Source organism: Acanthopagrus latus, chromosome 17 (genome assembly GCF_904848185.1).
Source record: "Acanthopagrus latus isolate v.2019 chromosome 17, fAcaLat1.1, whole genome shotgun sequence".
Lineage (NCBI taxonomy): Eukaryota > Metazoa > Chordata > Actinopteri > Spariformes > Sparidae > Acanthopagrus > Acanthopagrus latus.
The window spans coordinates 7746552-7771668 of record NC_051055.1 but is presented as its reverse complement, the minus strand read 5'-3'; the positions used below and the strand labels follow the sequence as shown (position 1 = coordinate 7771668).

General features: G+C 41.6%; 1 protein-coding gene across 2 annotated transcripts in view; it reads left to right on the top strand.

Moving 5' to 3' along the window:
• bckdhb (branched chain keto acid dehydrogenase E1 subunit beta) overlaps window positions 1-25117 on the top strand; it is a 53620-nt gene that overhangs the window by 15957 nt on the left and 12546 nt on the right. For both annotated transcript variants that reach the window (XM_037074793.1, XM_037074791.1), the window contains exons 8-9: window positions 712-822; window positions 23971-24057. In XM_037074793.1, the coding sequence (XP_036930688.1) occupies window positions 712-822; window positions 23971-24057 (198 nt within the window). The remainder of the gene's footprint in view (window positions 1-711; window positions 823-23970; window positions 24058-25117) is intronic.

Here is a 25117-nt window from a genome sequence, read left to right as displayed (position 1 = left end):
CTTAAATTGCTGTTTTCAACTCCCTGTTTATTAGGCAATGATATGTGAGAGGCTGTTTTGTCCCTTGCAGAAAGTGTAATAAAATCGATTCTTTATTGGCGTTATTACTATTAAATTACTTCTTTCTTTAACCTCCTGCTGTGGTTACAAGCTCCTAAAAGGAAGCTAATATGAATGTCAAGTTAGAAAATACGAATTGGTCCAGTGAGTTTTGATGTTTTCCTTTTTTTAACATTTGTAGTTACTTGTTAATCACACTTCCTGGTGGTATAAAGAAATATGCTTTTTGTTTTGTTGAAAGACCAAATCCAAAGCAAATGTGTCTGTTTTTTTGTTTTTTTAACTGAAAAATCATTGTACCTCTGTACTGTATGCAGTTTACTGTGACACTGCGCTATAGGTCTATATCTCTATGTGTAATGTAGTGTCATTACTGTGGGATAGATAATGTGAGTAATTTGGCAGCAGTTCTCGTTGTCATTGATGATTTGTTTGTTTTTCATGCATTTTGCAGCAGCTCATATAAATACTCAAAACCATCAGTGTCATTTGCCCTAGACTTTCTAAAGAAGCGAGTTAGAACTTTAACATGTGCATGGCAAATCAAGGTCAGGAGTTTTTATTGCAGCAGGTGTGAAATCCTTGCTAAACTGCAAACAGCATTAGTTCATAAGATTTAAAGGCATTCTTTCTTTCTTGTTTCTGTTTTAGATCCATGTGATGAGGGAAGTGGCCAACATGGCTCAGGAGAAACTGGGAGTCTCTTGCGAGCTCATCGACCTACAGACCATCCTGCCCTGGGATGTTGAAACCGTTTGTAAGGTAAAAAAAAAAAAAAAGCCCAAACACACAGTGGCCTGAGCAAGGCTGCATCTTAAAACTCAGCAGCATCAAGTAAAAGGAAATTCTCACGCTCCCTCTAGCTCTGGACTTTAAAGAGTATTTCATTTCTGTTTGTGGCGTTGCTTTCTGGTTAACCGATATTCTAAAATAAGTTCCTTTTATCATAGTCTATTTATATCTCTACTTTATTCTGTGGTCACAGGCTGTGTGGTCATGTTCTGCATTCCCATGGGATTACACTTCCAAAGATCATTTAGATCATTATTTGGCACAGATGATGTTGCCACTGAAGAGCTGTAGTGCACTGGAATCACCCTCCTGCTGTAGATATTTATTGTGGTGCTGAGGAAATGCTCCTTTGGACTGTGTGTTTGTTGTCTTTGGTCCTTGATAAACAGGATTCCTTCCACAGCTGGTAAGACTTGACTACCAGTTTATGTCGCCTCAGCCTAAGACAGGCGACGGCACTCACCAAAACAAAATGCTTTGAATGGGAGGGCTTGGATAAAGGAGTGTTTTCCATCTTTATTTGTTTTGAAATGGGGGAAGGAGCACAACAGTCTGTGGAATGGAGGCACCAAAAGAGACTTTTCTGTTTGCCACTGGGCTGTGACAGCAGACTAAATCACCAGGAGGCCAGCAAGACATAGCCTGATGCTTTCTTTTAAAAGCTCTTTGGAAATGAAAAGGTGTGTGTTAAAGTAGCTTCACAGTGTAAAAGCATCCTCTCCTCTCTGCTGCTGTGGCCTTGAATATATCACATGCTGTCTTCTTTGGTCAACGCAGCTGATTATTGCAGCTAAACCACCAGATACATTTTCATTTTGCATATTTATTAACAATTTTTCATGCTCCTCTGGTGAAACGTTCAACTTTGACAGTGAGCACCACGCTGTCCCTGCCGCCAAGCAAATCTTATAGCCAACAGTTGAGGCACAGGATGAAATTGTGGCAGGAGGGTAGTAATTTAATAGGGAGTCAATTGGAACTGATGGCAGAGACAGTGGTGTTGTGCTGGCATTGAGGAACTCGCAGTTCCAAGTGAGCAGTACTCAGTTACAGATTTGTTTGTTCATAGAGGGGACTTCTCAAGAGAATGCAGTCGTAGTGCCCCATTAAAACAACTGCCATGAAATTGAATGGAGTGTTTATGTGCTGCTTAGTGAGCCTGATGCCAGGCCTGCCACCTTGAGCTTGTCAACAACATCTCTCCTTGTCATTTCCTCTAACCAAATACCCTCTAATATCTGTTTGATTATAAAAACAAACCTCATAAACCAACCTACAGTCCCCAAACACACACATTATCCTATTCATGTTTTCATATCCAGCAGTTAAGTTACTGTTGCGTTACACCGGTATTCCTAAAGTGTTTTATTTCCTCCGTTGAAACCCTTTTCTTTGCTGCTGGCTGAACACAGGAAGTCTTCGAATCAGGCTATTATCAAATCTCAGTGAAGGCACAGAATGAGTTCCAGGCCAAGTCGTGATTCTTATCACTTAGAATAATGCATAGGACTACACATTAAAGGGCTTTTATCTTTTAATTAATCTGATGCACATGGAAAAATATCCAGATGTGCATTAAGTCAGAATGGAAACAATTGGAGAGCTAAGGAGCTGTTAAGCTGCTGAGATTCGTCATCTTATATACAAGGTATAATCCGCACTGATTTGATGCACAAAGCATAAATTAAATATCCCTACCTTTTAATGCAATGCCTAACACTGAAATAACCTTGTGTGTAGATATGTAATAGGTTAGCTGCATACATATACATATCTGTTGGATATTGTTGACAATTGCACCTTGGGTTCTAGGAATTGGAGAATAGTAATTGTCAATGTATTTAAGTTAAACAAATGATTGAGCTGGGAAAATAGTTGCCAGATCAATAATTGTTAGTGCAAGCTCTAGATTGAGTCCGTACCCAAATATATTACCAAGCTGATTAAATGCTGTCATTGAGCAAAAATCATTGAGATTATTTTTATAACACCCGTCTCAAATATATACGTAAAATGCAGACATGACTAGTGAAAACACACAAATTGCTTGCTTGCACAGTCTCTTGCAGCCATGCACAAGGTAAAAGTTTAATTTGCACTTAATATTGTGCAACGTTATTGCTTGAATTTCCCCAATAGTTAAGATGTCTTCTTAAGATCCATATGACAGCAAAATACATATATGCCTTGAAGGTTTCTGCAACAATGAAGCAGAAGCTAATCCCAGACATGAGAAACGCGGCCCTTCATGTCCTCAGTAACCCTGCGCAGTGGTGCCCTAACTGCTGGATGCTGCACAGCTGCTTCTGTGGCTGCCGCTCAGACATTAAGGGTTTCGTCACTCAGCGACCCACCCATGCAGAACTAGTTAAAGTGGAATATTTTTATACAGCACCATTTTAGGCTGTAAATGATTATTATTTTTGTAACAGATTTGTCATCTGTCAAACCCAAAGATACTCAATTTACAGTGATGTAAAATCAGAGAAAAGCAGCAAATTCTTACAGAAGGAGGAAAAAGTTGAATGTCAGGATGCTGAAATTCACATAAGACATTGTGGCTTTTTGGTGTTGGTATTTTTATTGTTGTGGCTGATTTGGGTCCTGTGTGTGGCAAAGGTGGGTGAGCTGCCCTAAGGGAATACCTTGGAATACGATTGCCAGCACCCAAAGTTTTGCCAGCGGAACATTGTATCTAGAAGAAATGATCAAGGAGAAGACAAAAGTTTTTTTCACACACTTGGCCCCAAATAAACACACATGCACACATTTGCACTAACGGGACGTATACACATTCATTAATTATGGAGAGGTGTCAGGCAGAAGCAGCTGCCTCGTATGTGAAACCCCAAGCAGTTATGTTGTATGGTGCCTTGCACATCAGTAGTGCCAAGGAGGTGAACTTGCACCTCTACTGTTACCAGTCCACACTCTGTACTGAGCGGATCTTGAATCGGCCCCCCTCGAGGCCCCCAAGCCAAGTCCCTTCAGACTCACTGACCACTGAGCTTCAGTGCTATTGACTGATCAGTGCATATTCATCATTGCACATGATGTTATTCCCTGTGTAGTCCTGTGACGTGGTGTCGTCTTTACTTGACTTGTTTTGTTTTTTTTTTTCTTTGTAAAAAGAAAAGTGGATGAGTTGATGGAGTCTTCTGTAAAGTCTCTTCCTCTCTATTACTATTCTAAGCGTTGGTGAGGGAGTTACCATGACATTGTGTCAACTTCTTAATTCAAAAGATTGTACACCTGGTGTCCAGCTTTTCCGGCTTCCACACATCTCGGTAAAGCTGGCCTTTTGTAGTGCTTATTAACTGGCCGTCAGATGCGGTGTGTGTGTGTGTGTGTGTGTGCGCGTGTGTGTGTGTGTGTGCGTGCACAGACAGTGAGATAGGCCGCAGACGCACATCCGGCTTCTGGCAGCCAATTAAAATTTCCTGTGAGTCACATTTACCTCGCATATCTTTTTAGTCAAGGGTGTGTGCATCGTGTGTGTGTGTGGTGAGCTGATTTATATGTAGCCTGTGTTGTTTTTGAGTGTAGATGTATAAAATAAATGAAGAATGATGTGTCTTTAAGCATGAGAGATCATTAAGGCAGCGCTCTGGACGAACATGCCATCTTGCTGTTTCCTGAGGGATCCATTCTGGCAGCCATCAACTATACTTGGTTCTAAATATATTCAGCCCTCTTGTTGACAAAGGAGATCATGGGCAGAATTTGCTGTAAACGTAGAGAAAAAGTGAGTGTATTTTATGTTGTCCCGCTGTCCAGTGCGGTCCAGTAAATGTAATAGTTGTTCTTTAAGGGATAAACAAAATGGCTGGTTTACCTCTGCCAGACCAGTGGCTCAGATGATACAGTACACTGTGGAAACTCTCCCTGTCGTACTCGGCCAGAGTATGTGTGGAGATGCAGTTTTCATAAAGATGCTCATGTTAGGAGCACATGCCATATTTAAGCTTTTGATTCCTCACTGAGTGGTCTGTCCAGCTCCTGATTGTGAAGTGGCTTTTATCGTTGTTCAGACGGCCAATTAGCCAACGTTTCGGTGCGTTCTCAAATGATCAACATTTTTTTTCTCTTTGTCTTGGCTTCAAATTGGCGTGTCAACAGTATTTTAAGAAATCTCAGCTCTTATTATTGTATTACTCCATCTTTGCTGATTCAGCCTCATTTTCAGGTTTTCCAGATTCAGTATCTGGCCAACATAGAATCGGAGTGGCTAGCCAAGACTGGTCAGTAGTACAGTCACACAGACAGAGACGGCACCATATATGGGTCCTGTTTGCAGCAGCTTGTGCACCCAGTGGCCCTCCTTTTTTTTTCTGCCCTCGTTGTTTCTTCACCTACTTTAACTTCTAAACAGACCTGTCAAAGACCAATCTGCGGCATCAATTTGCTGATGTGGTGAAGTCAGAATATTTAGGAATGCCCGACATGAGGGGTCCAAAGTCTGTCTATGCTTTCCACAAGCACAGGGTGGCTATGTCACCACTGCCACCAATCGGAGGGTTGGAGGTTTGATTCCTGGCCCTGTAGTCTACATGTCAAAATATCCTTTAGCAAGACAATGACTCCCAAATTTCTTTCATTGGTATGCGAGTGTGTGTGTGCACAAATGGTTGTCGCTCCTGACGAGCAGGTGGCGCCTCCGCCACCTGTGTGTGTGTGTGTGTGTGTGTGTGTGTGTGTGTGTGTGTGTGTGTGTGTGTGTGTGTGTGTGTGTGTGTGTGTGTGAATGAAGGATTGCTGACTTGTTTTGTCAAACGCTTTGGTTGGTCACAGTGACAAAAAAAAATATAAATACAATCCATTGTAAGAAAAAAAAAATAATGTTAAGTCATAATGCTTTTTCTATTTTACCAGAAGCTTCCAGACAAATTGGATTGTTTCCTACCTTTATTCATTCTAGGACCGTCACTTTTTCATGAAGTCAGTTTGAATTTGATGTAACTTAACATGGAATTAGTTGGGATTTATTCAAATATTGTCCATAGAGTGTAAAGTTATTTATGAACTCCATGCAAGGGTCGTGAAGATGAGTGTTGTGACCAGGAAGAAGTTGGACAAGCTTGCGTAGTTTCTGGTGCCTCCGCTGGCTTACTTAGATTGCAGCTAGCAGGTTGTTGTTGTTGATGAGAAAGGCAGCTGCTTTTTACTAAGTCAGGAAACAGGCTTGTTTTTGTTGGTTATTTTCCCATCTACAGTTTAGAACCCAAAATACTTTCACACACTGTTTCTCAGATGCTTCAGTGTTTTTGATTTTTCCAGTCAGGACAGCTTTGCTTGCCTCATGTCCTTCTCCACTTCAGTTATTAGCTTAGTTTACTGATGGATCAACCGGGCGCACAATAGGTCAAGCTTGATTTTAAGAGCATCTGTTGGATAAATAAATTCTTCAAACAAAATTTTAAGTTATGAATCAAATCTGACAACCATTATCCCTCCTGAGCCAAGTATAGTATAGAGAGCTATAAACGGTGCATTACCAACCTCACAATTAAGAGTTGAAAGTGTTATTTTCCTTTTTCTGATTTATGTATTCAAAGATCCAACTCAACCACAACACTATTACTTTCACTAACTGTACAAAATGTTGTGGGCCAAGAGGCTGTCAAGGAGTGGCGATATCTTCTGGTGAAAAAAGTCTGTTTTTATAGCCTCTGTTGTGTTGGTATCTCTTAGTTACTGGCTGAGCACGACGCTCAGTCTGTCATTTTTCTCCCTATTATCTCTGCCTTCCTCACTCGCAGAATTATTGGACGCATCCCACGGATTTTTGTTCATTTCAACCACAGGGAGTTAGTCAGTCAGGGCATGTCCTCTTAACAAGTCTCTGCTAGCCTGTCAGTTTGCAAGTCCCCATCTGCTCCTATAAAAGTCATCCATCCCTCTTAAGTCTTTCTCGTGAGTATGAAACACTCACACACCTCAAGATGGATCCAGAAACATTGATTTTTTTATTCCTCCCAAATACACAAGTGTCCTGTCCAGCATAACTCATATCTCAGCTGTCCATCTTATATCCTTCGTGTGTGGCCTTGTTTACTCGGCATGCACCTGTCTGGCAGGGTGAAAGCTGCTGGGAAGACCCTCTGAATTTTGTGCAGTGTGCCTACCTTTCATGAAAACGTTCCCTGCAAAGAAGACAGGTTTGAATAATGTGAGTTCATGCATTAAAATTGATGTATAATTGGATCTGTTTTCAATTACATACAATTGGTGACAGCACAGAGTGTTCCTCAGGCAGTGAGCGGTGCATAAACACAGACCAACTCTACCCTGTACCACAGCACCACAGCGAACATGTGGGATGCAACCAATCGGGAAACTTAAGTTCACTGAGGACAGAAGCATCTTATTTTTCATACTTGTAACAGTCTCATAACAGTTTAACGTTCTGCATACAGCCTGATTCCTGATGACCAAAAGCATTTCCAAGCCTAATATTTTGAAACAATAACTGCTCTGTCTGTGAGTTGCAGTTTTTGTTTAAACCTGTCAGAATTGCAACACGTCAAAGCAGTTTTCTAATCTCATCAGACAGGTGGGGAAAAATCATGCCAAGGTGCTTGTCGTTAGATTTTGATATAACTATCAAATATTTGAAAGCGGTGGCGGCTCTGTGTCTTCAGGACTTGAGGTGGCCTGTCGGCCCCTGGTTGGCCAGCTAACGGCTTACTCCAGTTCATTGTCTTCCCTAAAGTGTGTGTAAACTTCCTCCCTTGATAGATGTGTCTCTTGGCCCAAAGTCTCTGTGACTGCAGTGCTGCCTGGAGCTCAGCCCTCGTAGTGATGCAACCAGTTTTGGCTGAACCTGTTCAACCCTCCAAAACACACGCAGGAGGAGTTACTTAAGGACCTGCAGCGCACAAGTGCACCGATATCTCAAGCCTGACAACATATAAATATATGTGTGTCCGGGTCACATACAAAGGCAGAATGTAATGGTTGATGGAGGAGGTAGAGATGTAAGGGGGGGTTGAGGAGGAGGAGGAGGAGGAGGAATGTGCAGCAGCATCTGTTCTGTTTCTTGGAAGTGATGCAGGTTGCATTGCCTGCGTGTTCTGAGTGCTCTGGCGTCTGTTGACTCACTGTACAGATAAGAAGTCCTTATCAAGGCTCTGCTCACCCTCTCACTCTCACTTAATGGTTTCAAGCTGTAATGTGTGTCCCGAGCCAGAGACCGCAGGTAAATACAATGTTTGGAAGCAGGTGGGAGTCAGGCAGGACAGAGTGCGCTCAAATGTGTTTGTTTGTCATGTACTGAGGTGGAAAAAGACACAAAAGCAAATGGACTCAGGGAGCCACTAGTGTTTTCGGTTCAATTTCAGGTTCCACTGTTGTTCTTATCTTGACGGCTGTGACTGTTACTGTTTTTTAATACCACCTACCATAATTAAATGGGCTGAATAATCATTTGAAGTTGCCATGACATTAGCAGAGCAGCGCACCACAGACTGATGGAAAGTCTTCCAAATTGCAACCTCACATTAATATGGAACATAACTATTAAAAAGACCATACTTAAAAAAAAACATTTAATCCTCTGTATTTATGCAAAACTGACCCTGGCTTCCTCACATGGAAACAATCTTTTGATAATGAATAAAAACAGACTCTGAAGGTTTAAACCATAACTTGAATATTTATGACTAATAAAGTAGTCTGGCTGTTGCTTTCTGTGGGGAAAACCAAACAAGACCACTCTCGTCTCAGCCTCCCCTGAAAATGTTTTGGAAAATTTGATCTAATGTCAAAATGTTGGAGTGTCAGAATTATTGTGGTTAACTGAGCTTTCATATGTGCTGATCAGCTTTCCTCCCCAAATAATCCCCAGTTTTGACCCAGGATTGTTCTGCCACATCTTGTAGTAACATTTTTAATAACTCCATAATAATATAAATAGAGCGTTTAGCTGCATTCACAGGAGACCCTGAGCTCAGTTACAGAGTAAATGATGATGATGATGTCAGCTTATTAATGATTCCACAGCTAGAAGGATTTATTTTTGTCAGGTGGTTGGGTGGGAAAAAAAACATATTTTTAAATTTTGATTGTACAGAAGCCAGAGAAAAGTGACAAATTTATATTTTACAAGGTCTGGACAAGTTCCCTGTCAACCACTTACGACGTCTGCTTTGACATCTGCTGCTCAGAGCAGCCTCATTATCCTTGTGCTTCAGCTACAATCACATTAAATAATGAAAATGTACAGAGCCCGTCCAATAACGCCAGGTTTCTGAACGGCCACATGGAAATTCATTGAAACAAGTCTGCTGGCAAATCCTGGTTCAGTTACTTGATCCAGTTTTACTTGGTGCTTGTGAACATGGCACAGCAGGTTTCATTTAAGTTGTCACCACAACAGTAATGCTAAAGCCCAACCTTTAAACCTATTCACTGATTGGGCTAATGTCTGAACTCGCTTACTGCTTAGTCCTTGATCCTGCAGCAGCCTCCTCTTAGCTCTGCATTTCCATGAAAGCCAACAGAAGAACATAAAGTAGAAATTATGGCGCATCCCTTTTCTCCATTTCCCAACTAGAAAGAAGAGCCTTGAGCTTGTCAGGATGATAATGTTGTAGAGCAGCAAATCACAGCAACTAACAGGTGGCCTCCAGATGATGATCCAGGACCCGCCTGTGTTTAGGACTGGTGCGATTATCAAGAAGGGCTTGTTTCCACTGAGTTTTAAAATGGTATTATTCAAAGAAGAGCAAGGCAACAGGAAAGAAAATAGCTGCAGAACCATCTGGACATCAGTATTGGCACATACTGTGGCAGGTGTGTTAACAGAATAAGTAGTTTTAATTTGAACCTGTAAATAGTCAAACATTTTAATATGAGGTAGGTAAGGTTTCACTCAGTTTAGTATGGAACATCTGAATCCATTTAAAAAAAGATGATAAATTGGCTTTTTAATCTTTTTTTTTTTTTTTGTTTACTATTCTTAGCAGTCATAGCAGCAACGATGAAGTGAGATTTGTACGTTTGGGGTTTCTGTTTCAATGCTCTATTGCCCAGGCTCAACTATGTTTCTGTAGCAGTCACTCTGAAATGAAAGCTGATCAATAGGATGATAGCCTTCAGAGCAGCAATTTCCTATCAAAGGGTTTTGTTCTTTCTTTATACATTGTGATGATGGCATCTAAAGTTGCACTGGAACATTGCTTTCTGTCAAGCAACAAGGAAAAGGTTTTCCAACCACTTCTGGATATATACGATCAGATACAAGGAGTACTAAGCTGCCGTAGCATTTATCTGTTCCATGATCAGTTCAGCCCCTGAATGATGTGTGTGGGTGAGAGAACAGCGTGAGTTAGTGCCTGTGGAGACAGTTAAACTTATGTCAAGCCACTTTGCAGATTAACATGCAGGCAGGTAAGCAAAGACAGACTCTTGATCCTTTTAAATACATAGGTATATTATTGATTCAGTAGTACATATATTTAAAGGGTTACTATGTTTTTTTGGCGAACACATTTATAATCAGAATTTTAACATTTATGATATTGATTAAAGTGTTATATCATTTTTTTTTCCATAAGTGAATAAACAAGCTGTTCTCAGGACAAACTAAGGTCCCCAGAAACATGTTTGAAGCTACAAAGGTGGCAGGGTCCGCCAAATAATAATAATAAACCGTAAAGTAAAGCAAAACAGTGTGAAGTTGTGTTGTCCTTTTAAGGGCAGTTTTTTTCATTCAGCCATGAAAAGACAGGAGCGTGTTTATTTAGTTTTAGCATAAAAAAAATCAGTGAATCTCTGCAGAATAAAATTGATTCCCCATAACTACATAATGCACCTTTTTAAGATGGCAATGTGTATATTCACTTCGTGTAGAAACATGTAAATTTAAAGCCATTAAGAGACAGAGACGGAAAGAGACAGAAGAACAACTAGTGTCATAAAGTGAAGCACTTACCGGTGTGTCTAGGATCTCATGACACCGACCGGTGATTGGCCCCACTGTCTTAGCATCTAACAACTGTTCTCAAGGTTAGCTATTAACATGTCAAATGAGAATCCCACACAGAGAACATTATGAGTTGGCAGGAAGTTGGAAATGTGCTGGAAATTTATTATTATTTTTTTTTTTTTTAAAGGACGGGAACCCCTGATGTGTGCCAGAGGATTGTTCCCAGGAAAAACATACCAGACAGTGTGTTTGGAACAGCAGATGTAAAACCTTTGACGAGCTCGCTGTGCATTCAATCAGCTTTGTCATATCAAGTGTTTTGAGTTAATTACAACAAAGTGTCACGGGATATTATCGTGATCTTGCAGATTATTTAGACCCAGTCTGTCAGCGGATTTTGCCCTTACTTTGAGATGAGGCCAGATTTGACACCCAGCGCGGTGGTGAGCAGACTCTGACGTTATCTGAATCTGAGGTGTGGAGCCAGGCCAGGGGATGGAGCGGACGCCTGCTAGCGATTAGCACGCAGACAAGCCGGGCTCATGCCTGTGTTTCCCTTTCAGGCAAGGGGTCTCAGCCACCACAACGCTCCAAATATCTTTGGCCCAATTTTACACACACACACACACACACACACACACACACACACACACACACACACACACACACACACACACACACACACACACACACACACACACACAGAGGAAACAATCAAAGTAGAAGTAAATGGCACAGGAAGAAAGTGGCCAGAGGTTTGGGCCCTTCTCCCCACATTATTATTGTAGTCCACGTCTGTAATTACAATGTTAACACTGCGCTTTGTGGACTGAACCAGCGGGACTTTGTGGGGTAAAAGAAAACATGTGGGGCAAGAGAGAGAGAGAGAGAGAGAGAGAGAGAGAGAGAGATGGGAGTGTGTGTGTGGGGTAGGGGTGGGGGTGGGGGGGGTGGGGGGGGGGGAATCATGTGTGTCATAAGTCTGTCGTGTGTGGTGCTGCAGCAGTGTTTCGGTGGTTATATCAGTGGAAAATTACTCATGGTTGTTTTTCGGCGAAAGGGCCAGCTCCTCCGTCTCTCTGGTGGTGTCGCCGGTGAAAAGTATGGCGTAATGCAGCACTGCAAAAGGAATTAATCCTTGACCAGCACTTCAGTGTACAGTATTCGGGTAATTTTGTGGATAAGAATAGTAAATTAACGAAGGCCACTTGCGGTTTACCAAAAATGTTGAAGGTATCGTAATCTCCCCTCTGTCTCCTCCAATCCCCCTCCACCCCCCACTTGACTGTCTGCTGCTGACTTCTTTTCCATTCTTCCTCCTGGCCATTGCTACTGCTTACATTCCACAGCTAGGTACTGGAGATTTCTCAAATTCTTCCCAGTGTCACTCACCAGAGAAATGTGGCCAAATCATATAGGCTCGTGGATCTGATGGATTCTGAGAGACAAGGTGCATTGTGAGTGTTAGCCATGGTTGTTCTGTTGGATTCTGAAACAGATGGAGCTGTTCATCTGTGATAATCACAACTAGACAGATGAGATTAATTACCAGAGATAAATGGCTGCAAAAGTCAAAATGAAATGTGAATTTTTTCTTTCTACCCCATCCATCCCATGCGGTGATTGTCAGTAAACACTAATTCAGCACCATATGATAATGACAGACATGATGATGGCAGTGAGTGTTATGAAACAAGCCCTCTAAAAGCAAAAGGCACTTTAGATTGGATCGCTCATTGCTGTTTTTGGGCCAGGTCGTCAGTTTTCCACTGGAGAGGACGGTTTAGTTAAGAAGCCTTGGCCTGAGGTGTGGGCAGATTGAGATCATTGAGGTCAGCCTGAAGGCCGATAGCAGGACTGAGTGGAAAAGGCAAGAGTGTCTGAAGTCACAAGGGCACAGCGACATCCAAGAGGTCCTCTGAGATGCAACACATACCACCAGATAGTCCGTTGCCCAGGGATTCTCCAGATCCTTTAAAAGTCAGTTATAAATCATCAAGTTATTGACATGAACTGAAACCTAACCAAAGACTAATAAAAGGGTTTCATCAGTTTTAAATGGAGGTTTTTATGTTTTTTTTTTTCAAAACTGCTCCTAATATTTAATCGAAAACACATTTACTGATGTGTGCGTTTTGTTTTGTTTTGTTTTTTTTTTTTATTGCGATGTTTTCAAATTCCCTTTCAAACATGATTAGGATTTGTTAAAAATTATTTAAACTATCAATTGTTTTCATGTATTTTTTTAGACTTTCCATTTATTGTTTCAAAGTTTGGATTAACTGTGTTCATTTTTGCACTGTTTGACTGCACTGCAGAGTTCACAGTTTGGCCATTACTCTGAGGTCTTTGATACTGAAGTTGCTGAGGGTTTTAAAAGTTCAAGTACATTAAAAGTACATATATTTTTCCAAAAAAGAAAACTGTGTAACTGGGTCTTTATGACATCTTGTGATTTATGGTTTAGAGCTGGTGTTGCTCGAGGTGTGCTGTCAGCCTTGCTGGTGGTGGTAGATAGCCAGCTAGGCTCATTAGCTTCCACTTGGTATGTGCATATTTTTGGCTGTAAGCCCTCAAATGCAGTTGTGACAAACACATGTAATGGAGGTGGGATATTTTACAGTATAACAATGCACTTCTACTGTCAGAAATTGCATCAGTGCACTGTCACTGTAAACCTCACTGGAAATGTAATAATTATAAATTACCCCAACCATCTTTTTCTCCTATACTTTTTCATATCGGTTCATATCGAAAAACATACACCAAAACCAATACATCTGTGGTAAACCAATATTGGTTGATAGATTTTCCGGTTTTATCGGTCAGGCTCTACACTGTATATTAGAGTGTAATAAGAATAAGGGCACAAAGTATAAGGTATGGAAGCGTAACGTAGTGACTGCTCAAACTACACATGGGACTTAGAGCTGACAGTGTCAGCCCCGCAGCTAGTTCACTACCTGTTTGACAGTTGGAATTGAAGTGATTTTTTTATATTATGATTTTGACCTACTTAGTACACACTTTTTATACCAGTGATGTCAGTGAAAGGATTTCATTACATAAGCTTCTATGAATTGAATTTAGTGTTAACCAGTTGTTGAATGGCAGTGGTTCGGGCTCAGTTTTCTTGCGCTTAAACTTTGGATTTTTCACAAATCTTTTTTTTTTTTCCTTTTTTTTCCTGCACACTGTATATGATCAAAGACAGTAAAAACTTAAAGATTACAATAAATCTGATGGTTCGTAATGTCGACTTGTGACGGTCACATTCACTTACACAAAGAAGGCTAAGTCACTGCTTGTAAAACTGACAATAGATTTGGGACATGGCTGATTTTTCTCATTTTGTGCAGCATTGATGGGAGCCAGATGCCGTCATCTCCATGCTCCTGTAGGAATGTCACGAGTACTGGGACCTATTAAACAAGTTTCCTGTTGTGGAGGTTTATGAAGCGCTGCAGCAGGGGGTTTGTCTTGGTCTTCTTTTTCATAACCTCCTCATATAGTATTACATATCTTGTGGTGACTTTAAGGTGGTTTAATAAAATGGTGGCGGTGTCTTGTGATGTTACTGCCACAGTAAAACACCACTGTTTATATAGCATTTGCTTTGATCATTGTCATTGTCTCTGTTTGTATAAAACTCACCCAGTAGAATGAACACTTTTTATTCATTATCCCACTCTGTGTTATGATTACCGTGTGTGGTGAGGATGCATTTCCTTTTTATTTATGAGGCACAATGAAATTGTGGCAAAAGGCTTTTAATTGGGAGGCATCCAAATGCAAACACTGCAAAATCAAAGCCGTTTATGAACTGAAAATTACACAGTGTGGAATAGGATTCAGTGATTTTTTTTTCATGAACTCTAGTCCCCCCACAACACCGTTATAGGCGTTTTAAATTCCCTTTACGCAAAGAAAATTGGCTTCACTCGTTGGTTTATAAATTTCACAAGGAAACACATAAATTTAATCACAAAAAGGAAACTTAAGAGTTGCAGAACACAGCCACAGAACAGTTTAATAGTTGATTAAAACAATTACAACCTGGATTCAACAGGTCTGCAAATGAATTACAGAGTAGGCCTTCAACTCACAACAGTTAGTTGTTAAATGATTGGCTGATAATTTCCTCAATTCATTGTTCAGTCTATGAAATGAATAAATAAAAAAACTTGAAAAATGAAAAAATCTCAATGAAACTTATTCCAAAACTCAATGTACTCAAAGTACAAATGGTACATAATCCAAAAAATAGTCAGTTGAACCATCAAATTGTGACATTGGAGAACCTAGATTATTAATTGAGTTTTAAAATAGTTGCCAGTGAATGTTCTTTCAGCTGACTAACTTTGTTGACAGTTCAATTAGCTGATCATTTTACCTTAGCAGAGACAAGTCAACATTGTCAGCTGATTTTGATTGTGTTGTATCTTTGTCCCATTGTAGCTTTTTAGTTGAATTAGTGCTCATAAATGGTTAGAAAGATCAAAAAGGTTGTGCCCATGAACTGAGAAGTCACTACTGGAGCATAGCAGCATATGTGTGTTTGGGTTAAGCAACATCGTTGGTGTGTGAGCTGGGTCACTTAGAAAGTGCATTTAAGTGATTAGGCTAGATTTGTTTTAGTCTGTGTCAGTATAATAATGCTAACCTTAACCATAAGCCATAATGAAGTTATCCTTAATTTTATTACAACCCAGTTGCAACTGCAGCATCTGTATCTGTCTCCTCTCGGAGCTCTGCTCTACCCCTTACCATGACCTGTTCATGTCAATTTGGATTTTATACTGTGAAGTATGTGACTTTAAATGCAGATACCTGAGATGGAAACAAAAAAAATAAGTGTTTTTTTCAAAACAGACAAAATTAAAAATACACAAAACAACTTTATAAAAGTGCAGTGGCCAGCTGTGACCTACTTCGTTTAATTTCCTTGGTTTCCATCCTTGGTCTGACTTTTCAGTTTGTTTACTTTACATTCCAAATAGTTCCACTTTATACAGGTTATCCTGCTGAGTAAAAATCCCCCCTCCAAGAAATTGTGAAGATGTTACATCCCAAATAAAACAACCTTTTATTATGTTATACATCATTTTACAGGACATACAAAAAGACGTTGATTGATTTTTATGAGCTTACTGTCTGCTCATACATGCAGCAGTCTGCGGGATGCTCACAAAGAGCTGTCATCAAGTTGGAGTGTGTACAGTAGTAGTAGTGTGTCTGTTTGTACACACTGGTGCACAATCGGCGGTACAGAGTGTGTGTGCGTGTGTGTGTGTCAGAGAGTAATTGAGATGAATTGGTTTTAATGGGTCTTTATGGGATGTTTGGAGTTATTTCTGTCTGAGGTCTCCTCTGGCGTCCTGGCTCCTCTGGAGGATGGCTTGGCCCTCCGCCCAGCGCCAAGGCTGTTCTACACTTTCTCCCCTGCTCTTTCATTCTCATGCTCTCTCACCCTCCCTCTCTCTGACTGGTTCTCACTTTCCCTCTCTGTCGTGAGAGAGACCGAGGAAGCGAGCGAGTGTATGGCACCGAAAGAGTGAGTGAGTGTTTGTGTTTCCCCCCGCCCTGCCTCCCTCTCAGCGCTGTGACTTAACCGGGCCTCAAGTTCGCCGAGCACTCACCCCTCTCTGCTAATCGCAGAGTTCCACTTTAAAGGCCCCAACAAGTAGTCAAGCCTCGTCCCTACTCTCATTTGTCACAGAGATCACATGGTGGCGCATGAGTTAGGACCCTGCGGTGGCCTCACAATTACAGGGTCGGCAAAAGGGAGCGAGGCCAGCGGATCCAGCGGCAAGGACGACTCCTCAGTGGCGGCACAGAACTAAACTTTCTCTTCCTGTCGCAATTTGATGGACGGCTCGAGGGAAGAAGACGAATACTATGTGGGAAGACCGGGAGTCACTTACAGTCCAGCATGTGTTTGTGTATGTGTGTGTATACAAGCACAGCAGATTTTGTTTTTGTCATCACCCCCTATTTTTAAATCATTCTCGACCAATTTAGTGGCGTAAAAATACAGATCCAACAAATAAGTGTTGGCAACTTGTTCTGGAAAGACTTGCCATGTCGTTTTGAACCTTCGAAAGCACATTATGTGATTCTGCACCAGTGAAACCGCAGCCCAGTTTAGCTTCAAGTATGGACTGTTTTTATTCACTTCTCATCCCCGTAGTCTGTACACTGTCCTTTTAGAATGAGTTAGTGCTGTCATAAATGTGTATTGCATAAATATGTACTTTGCAAAGATGCCGCTGTTTTTTTAAATCTCTTTTAACCCCTTTATGAATGTCCCCTTGTCAATGAGATGACACCTCAAATTCCATGATGACTTTGGCAGCAGGAGGCAACTTCGGAGAGGAACTCGCATTCACTGTTTAAAAATGTAAATCAATCAATCCTGAATCAACAGTTTATGAAAAGCTGTGTGTGTCTGCACGTGTGGGTGTGTACTGGCACACAGTACATCCACGTGCATATGTAGCTGTGCGGCTTGCGTGCACATGCCTTTGTGGGGCCCCCATCTGCTTATTTGTCTGAGTGTATATGCCATGGGAGAGTGACAGTGCTGACCCTAGCCTCTGAGGCCATGCCAGGTCATTGGCCGCCAGCCTCTGAGTGGTGAGGCCGCATAGTGGGGAGCGCTGGGACTGAGTGCACAGGCTTCACGAAAGCAGAAAAGGGCAAATGGATGGTTTGAGGGATGGAGGGAGTGAGGATGAGATAAACCGCAGCACCGAGGGTCGATGAAGTCGAGAAGGAAAGAAGCCCGTTGAAGGAAGAGACAGATCGTAGTGAGGACAGAGCGAGAGCCGGAGGACGAGCTCCATGCTGCTCATTAGGTTTGGGTGTGTATGGGAATGGCAGTAAACATGACATTTCCCCTGCAGCCAGCGGAACGACTTCGGCATCTAATGACAGCCCTGCAGCACAATGAGTAGTAAAGCTGCAGCCACCAGAGCTGTCGCCCAGCCCAACTACCACCAGCCGCCACCAACCAGGAGCCCTCCGTTTTGACTCGGAGCCCGGGCCACAGCAGGGTGGCGGACGTATCATGGAAGCAGCTTACAGAAGTGAGATGCTGGCTTGATAAATACAGAACAGTAATTGACCTCAAATATTCCATTAACTTGAAGGGTACAATCTAATGTTGGTGTGAATGGTAGCCAGCTGCTTAAGTGTGGCCCCAAAGACTGTATTTTCCTACCAGATTGAATCTTTAACCTGAGCAGCCATTCAGGTTTATTTATTCAGGAAGTTCATCTACTCAGACTTCTGTTGGCAAACATAAACTGGTTTCCCTGAGGTGATGCCAAAGTGTCCTAGCTGGAACTTAAATCAAGTGGGGCTCCGGGCGTGTATCCTTGTTTTGTCATGTAATTATTGTCTGGGAAAATTTAAGTAGTAAATGATAAGTTGACTAATTTATAGCCTTACTTCCTTGGAGATTATTGGCTTCTCTCAGAAGCTAGACAGTATAAGGAAACATTCAAAATTGATGCTTCACTTAGTCCAAGAGTATTCTACAGTACAGTGGAGAAATGAGAGAAGAAACCTAAATGGAATTGCACACACCATAAGATGTATTGCAACAACACAAATCGGCTTCTTATGCACTGGAATTGCAAAACTCCACTTTCTCTTTTGCACTAATTTCATCAGTTTCCCAATCCGGTATTTTCAGGGAAATCCATTTGTCATCACTCATTACTCCACAGCTGTTATTTTTCAGTAAAAACTCCTTTTGACATTGACTAGTTTTTGAAAGAGCTCTGCCTCACTAGCCGGACAGGGTCTCTTGCGGCTTTTCCATTGGCGCTTTTGGCCTTGCTGATTTGCGTTTCCATAACCAGTTCAACTGCGCCAAGTTGTATGCTCAAGATGAAACATCTCCCGAGTGGGCCTGAAGTGCGCCTGGTCCGCCTCTAAGCAAGTTGCCTCACCGTCTCGTCACCGTTGCCAATCTGTGACTACCCCCCTTTCTCCCTCAGACAGGTCTGGTTGTGACAGTGTCGTTGGTAGAGTTCAAAGAGGAAGACATGTTTTAAAGTCGGTGTGTTCTGCTCACAGTACTTTTTCTGGCTTCTAAACTAAATACTTGTGTTTATAAGTTCAGTTTACACTTTAACTATGAGAAATGTATAGGAAATGTTCTTATTACTGAATTTATGGAGCTCTTTGACCTCTAGGCACAGCTATGGATCAACCTACTGCATTTAAACATCTTTGACTCAAGACAAGTGCATCATTAGTTAAAGAAACACCTTAAAACCAGGAGCCCTGTTTTATTGGATCCCTGTAGCCCTGGACTGACGCGCCAAGTACTGAGTCAAGCCAAGCCAGCACATGTGTATGGAAAAGAACCATTTTTCAGGACGTGTTTCAGCCTGACATTTCCAGGACAGTTCATGGTTCTATCCTCACCTTCTATTTTTACGAGTCCCTTTGTAGATTGTCTACACTTGTCCACTGTCCTAAATATTGCTGCATATTTTGCTGTTCCCTGTAATGACCCCTTCTTGATGCTCATATTTTGGCAAGAGAATGCTGTTTGATTCAGAGGACATGAGTCACTCAGTAAATAGCTCATCAGGTATGAGTCTGTGATGTAAAACCCTAACACTGACCTACCTGCCAGCTGTCCTCTTGAGGTTGTCTGTAAAGATTCATGACATATTTAACTGTCCTGTCCTCACTCGGGGCATATCATTTCTTCCCTTGGATCCATCTAACCAATCATCTTACGACTACGGATGCACTTCCTGTGGCTCCACCGCTGTCTCAAATGTAATGGCATGCCCTCGTTCGAGTCACAATTTTCCCAACATGAAAGGTGGCTGTCATGGTCAAATAAGATGGCTGGATGACTTTTGAGAAAAGGGTCAAACCGCACAATGAGAGTGGATAGTTCCCTCTCCTGAAAACCCATCCAACAACCGGAAGCAACTGGGTTAAAGGCTGTGGCCACAATTACTATGTAGAAGTTAGAGCGCTGTCAAAGCGTCCTGTCAGAGATGTAAAAAGGACTCTGTGTTAGTGGTTGTTTGCTTGTCTCTTGGAACGGTGTAATTGAACCTCCGGCAGTGAGGTGAGTCGAATGAGTTTGACAGTTGAGGTGTAAGGCCAGTCATGAGTAGGAGCAATCTGACAAAGGCAGCCATTTTATGAGGGACATTAAAAGAGGAAACATACCACTTAAGGCATTCTGAATAGAAAAGTCAAACTGATATCCCGCCCCATCCCCTAAAAAGCCAATTGTCTGCTTTATAGCAGTCTAACCAGGAACGATATCGGCCAAACGCGTTCTTCCATTGACAGGAATGCACAATTGAGAATGACGGCAGTTTTAACCAAATTGTTGTGGCTGCAGATGGATTTAAGATAGGCATGGAAGAGATGGAAAGCATGCTAATACACGGGATTACCAAGCAAGGTGAGGTTATGCTAAGGTTAAACATTAATCTTGCATATGTCTATTCTGGATTGAGCTGTAAAAGAAGTTGGTTTCATTGAATCATGGGCATGTGCATTAGTAGTATAACCTGTGAGGGAAATGGTATATTTAACCTTAATTTGGATAAAAATCACAAAACTGTTTTTAACCAACTTTTTTTTAAATCAGATATACTGATGATTTTATGCATGTAGCGTTTACATCAAGTGCAGTTCTGGCTGTCTCCCCATCACTTCACTTCTTTTCAGCCCCAGATTACTGCCCTGGGGCAGTGCCAAGGTGGCTGCCAAGTCATTTTCCCTTTTGTATAGACTGTGAATTAGGGCTTGGCAATATAACAGTTTTATGTTGTTGTCAGGACTGTGTATCTCCTGACTTTGTGTATTTCTGTATCCATGTTAAAAGTGTTGTTTCTTCCTGTTCTAAAGGCTGCATTACAGTAAAATTATGAAATATTCTGGACTCACCAGAATGTTCTGCTTGTTCTTAATACTTGCCTTCACCCACTTTGTCATTCATCATGATTATTAATGTTATAATTAATATGATTGTGACCATAATTTTGCAGTATTGATATTCAGGTTTTTGGTCAAAAATGATGTTGCCCAGTCCTAGCATTTATGAAATGCCTTTGAGAAGATTTTAAAATAATAAGAGATATAATCGTATATCGCAATAAAGTCTCAAAATAAACCAGTGTTACTTCAGTGCCTAAAGTGAAAAAGATATTAAAGCAGAATGAGAAATGCCTACTGCTTGTAGAGATGAATTGTGGTTTTCTTTCACATGAATCGATTTTTGAGATGGCAGAGTGAGAAAATGTCATCATTTGTAAGGCAACAGTGCGTATTATTGTGTTTTTTTCTGTCTGTGACTGAAATGCAATGACTTCATCTCACTTGAACTCCATTACCTACTGTACTCGGGCACTTTTGCCACTTTGCTGTCCCAGACATTACCGCATTTTGCCTTTTTTATTTTTAACATATTGTCATATTATACCTTGGCATGCACCGCTACTTCTAGAATAGCCTACTGAACCACTTTATGCCAGCTAGTGGACTCTAAGCCAGGGACCGTCACTTGTGTTTATGCAGCAGAGTTGTGTCACAAATCTATTAACTGGGTCATGAGTTTTCCCCAGGCCCCAGAGCCTGAAATTCTAACCCATGATGTTGTAAAAACAGTGGCAGACTCCCTTTGTGTCAAAAGCATCTGAAGAACGCACTCCTGGTGCAGTCAGAGCACTGTGATGGGTCTCCCCTCCGAGAGGTGATCAGCAAGGTTATCAGAGTGATGCTGGTGTCACATTGTACATGTTAGGTTAACTGTGTGTGTCTGTGTGTGTGTGTGTGTGTGTGTGTGTGTGTGTGTGTGTGTGTTAGAAGATTGGCCACTACCGCACCTGTATGAGTCATGGCGCTAAGGCGAAGCTCACAGCAACATGTCACATCAAGACATCGCCCTCCTCTCAACCCCTCGCTTGATTCCTCCTCACTGTGCAGATTGCCAAATGTTGTTATTGTCTTCCAGTGTGGATAGTAACTTCCACATTCCTGAAGATGGTGTCATATAATCAGTGATTTTTGCACACTGAACTCATTCAACTCAACTGGATGGAGATGGCCTCTGACTGAGCATTGAGTTTGGCTTTTCTACGCTAAAAACTTTAAAGAATCTTTGAATCGCAGACTCTAATTATCTCAAAGTGCCCCAGAAATGAAGAGGCATTATTGACATCTTATCAAATATTAGTGTCCTACCGTACAAAGTGCTGACTCATTTAGTCCCCAGTACTAGTTTATGATAGTGGTACAGTTGGCCACAATTATTTAATACTTCACAGCCAAACCCAGGACCTCAGCAATGTAAACACTTGCTTGTTGAACATCTGCACAAAGCCCCAGAATGCCCCTGTGTTTGATACTGCACAGTCCTGTTTGAGGGAAAGAATGTCAGGCCTAATTTACATTGCCATATGGACATATGATTCTTATTTGCGGTGGGTTATTTCGTTACAGTGGCTGGTGGCTTGGTTTGTGGCTTTGAGGGAGAGGTGTCTCATATTTAGCCCCCTGTGTTTAAAAAGAGAGTGCATTTTGTACAGTGGTGTTATGTCAGTTGAAATCCAATGCACGGGGATTCCACTCCACAGATATATCAGTCTAAAAAATTAAACAGTATTTCAGAGTTTTACTGCGATAAGGATATTTTTGACAATATGACAAAATGTGAAAAATGATATTTAGATTAGAATACACAATAGCATTTGGAGCTCTCTTCAAGGGATTTTTGGTTTGCCCTGTTCAACTGGGTGTTTCTGCTTCAGGTGGTGAAATAAGTTTGTATTATTGCCTCATTTTTTTTGATACAGTGGTCTTGCACTTCTTACATATTACCACTGTTTGTAACCAAACAGCATCCGCACCATTTGAGTGACTCCTTTTTGGAACAGACTCCTCCACTGTGGTGCTGTCAGATACGTCACTTTCACCCATGCTTGTTGTTGATGTGCATGACGTCAGTACATCAACAAGTCAGAATATATCCATCATAACTATAGGAAATGTTTTGCGTGTTATCATTAGAAATTGAAATGATAAAAGTGGATACAGGCAGCGGAAATAATTTTCCTCTGTACAGAGGCTTGGCTCAGCCACTTGGCACATCCCTTTGGAGCCGACCCCAGGGCAGACCCAGAACTCGCAGGAGAGATTACATATCACATCTTGCCTGGGGTTGCCTTGGGATTCCCCAGGAGGAACAGGAAGGCGTTGTTTGGGAGAGGGATATCTGGAACACCCTGCTGAGCCTGCTGCCACTGCAACCCGACCCCGGATAAGTGGCAGAAAATGGATGGATAGACTTTAGAAATTATGCAACGATTGCCGTGAAGGATTTAAAATTTTCAAGATAACTCAGACGAGAAACATGCGCATCCCTTTTGGTAATGATTCTGAGTTGAGTTTCAGAGGTGTGTGCCCCATTTATTGGTGGAAACGGAACAGAAATACAACAACTGGGTAGAGGAGCAGAAAGCATTGCTGAAGTTGCAGAGAACAGACATAGCTTTGGTCTGGACCAGTGGCAAGTGGATGAGATTATAGTATAGTATTGGTTTTATGCTGTGGTAGATAACGGGTGGAGCAGAGGCATCCTTCTGCAGTAATGTCAGGTTATAGAAAACCCAAATGCAAATGCCTGGGAGTCCGAGACCTCTAATGTCCATGATTGTCCCATTGGCCCCGTGTACCAGCCTAAATCAGCCCTCCAGCTCATACTGTTGTGTCATATCCATTTTACACTCACACACACACACACGCAAAAAGCGACACAGCCAGACACACATGCAGTCTGAGGGTAGTAAGCAGATATAGCATACCACAGCAGGCAGTATGTGAACCACTTTTTAGTTGGTAACACCCGTCTCCCGGCCCACGTACGGCACCACCATGGCACCTCCAGTAGTTTAGATTTCACCCCTGCAGTGTTTCTTCACACGGTTTGAGTGCATGTTTCTAAAGTGTTTGGTGCCTTTCCCATTATCCCACCAGTAATTATGACACTGTCTGGATGAGTTCAACTTCAGACCTCTTTTGAATGTGTATTACATTAAGCCTTGGCTGCACACACACGAATACACTGAGATTATCAATGAAGTACAATGATCAAGTGAATGCTGAATCCTCTGTGATCATCTGTATGTCTTTTTGTCTTTCAGTCAGTGGTGAAAACCGGACGTTTGCTCATCAGTCACGAGGCTCCAGTAACCGGAGGCTTTGCTGCTGAAATCAGCTCCACAGTACAGGTGAGTGTGTGCGTTCTGTATATGAGAACATACTGTATTCAATGAGCTTTTATTAGTATCTGTAGCTCCCAATGGTAGGTTGTGTTCTTCAAAGGTATTGGTCTTAAAAGGTTGCAATGGCTTTGTCAATAAAACCCCAACTGTGTAATAAAGCTAAAATGGCCTTTTACTGAACTGCCCACAGCACTGGTTTTAAAACAGAGGTACAGAGGGAGAAATGTGAGGCAAAGATATGTTAGGTGAAAGGGCCAGGTGTATGCTGGTGTTCTAAAAATGAAGGGAAGTTAGTTATTGTAATTTAGCAGCTCAGCAACACAGTCAATAGTTCACTATGGTCATTCAAAACCTTTACTGCCTGACTGCTGCAATTTGCATAAAAATCTCACTCCTAACACTTTCAGATGATGTGTAATCTTGCATGGAAGTGAAGGAACTTTTCTCTAAGAAGATACTGCATGCAAAGATGCTGCCTATTTAGTCCAGTGAGAGTCCGACCTGTGGCCTTTTCTGCATGTTATATCCAATGTTCCTGTCATAATCTCTGGCTGTCACTGGCACAAAAAGCCACCAAAATATTTTTAAAAGAAATATTGAATGTATCTGGTTTGCAGATTTAGGTATACTGATAATGGTTTCATAGAACACTCTTAAATAATTGTTGATTGTCCAGCTGAGCTGCATTTACTCACGTATAAAGACCGATGCTTTGAATTGTAGGCAGACATTAGGCTAATGTTACTAATGTAGGAGGCATGTCAAAGTGGGGCAGAGATCATCTGCGAGTGATTTTGAAAATAAATAAACAAAACTTGCTGGGAAGGACGAACTGGACAAGACCCACACTGGGCGTGACCTTTGCCTGACAACAATTACTGATCATGTTTCAGCCATTGAAAGCTGGAGCTAAAGTTTGCAGCCATAAATAATAACTGTTACGGCAAACACAGCTAATCAGCCTAGATCTTAGGAGGCACTGCCAAAGTTGCCATCCAACTCTGAGGGTGGTGTTTGCAGAGTCACCAGATGCCTTATCTTAAAGCTGTTATGTGAAAACAATATT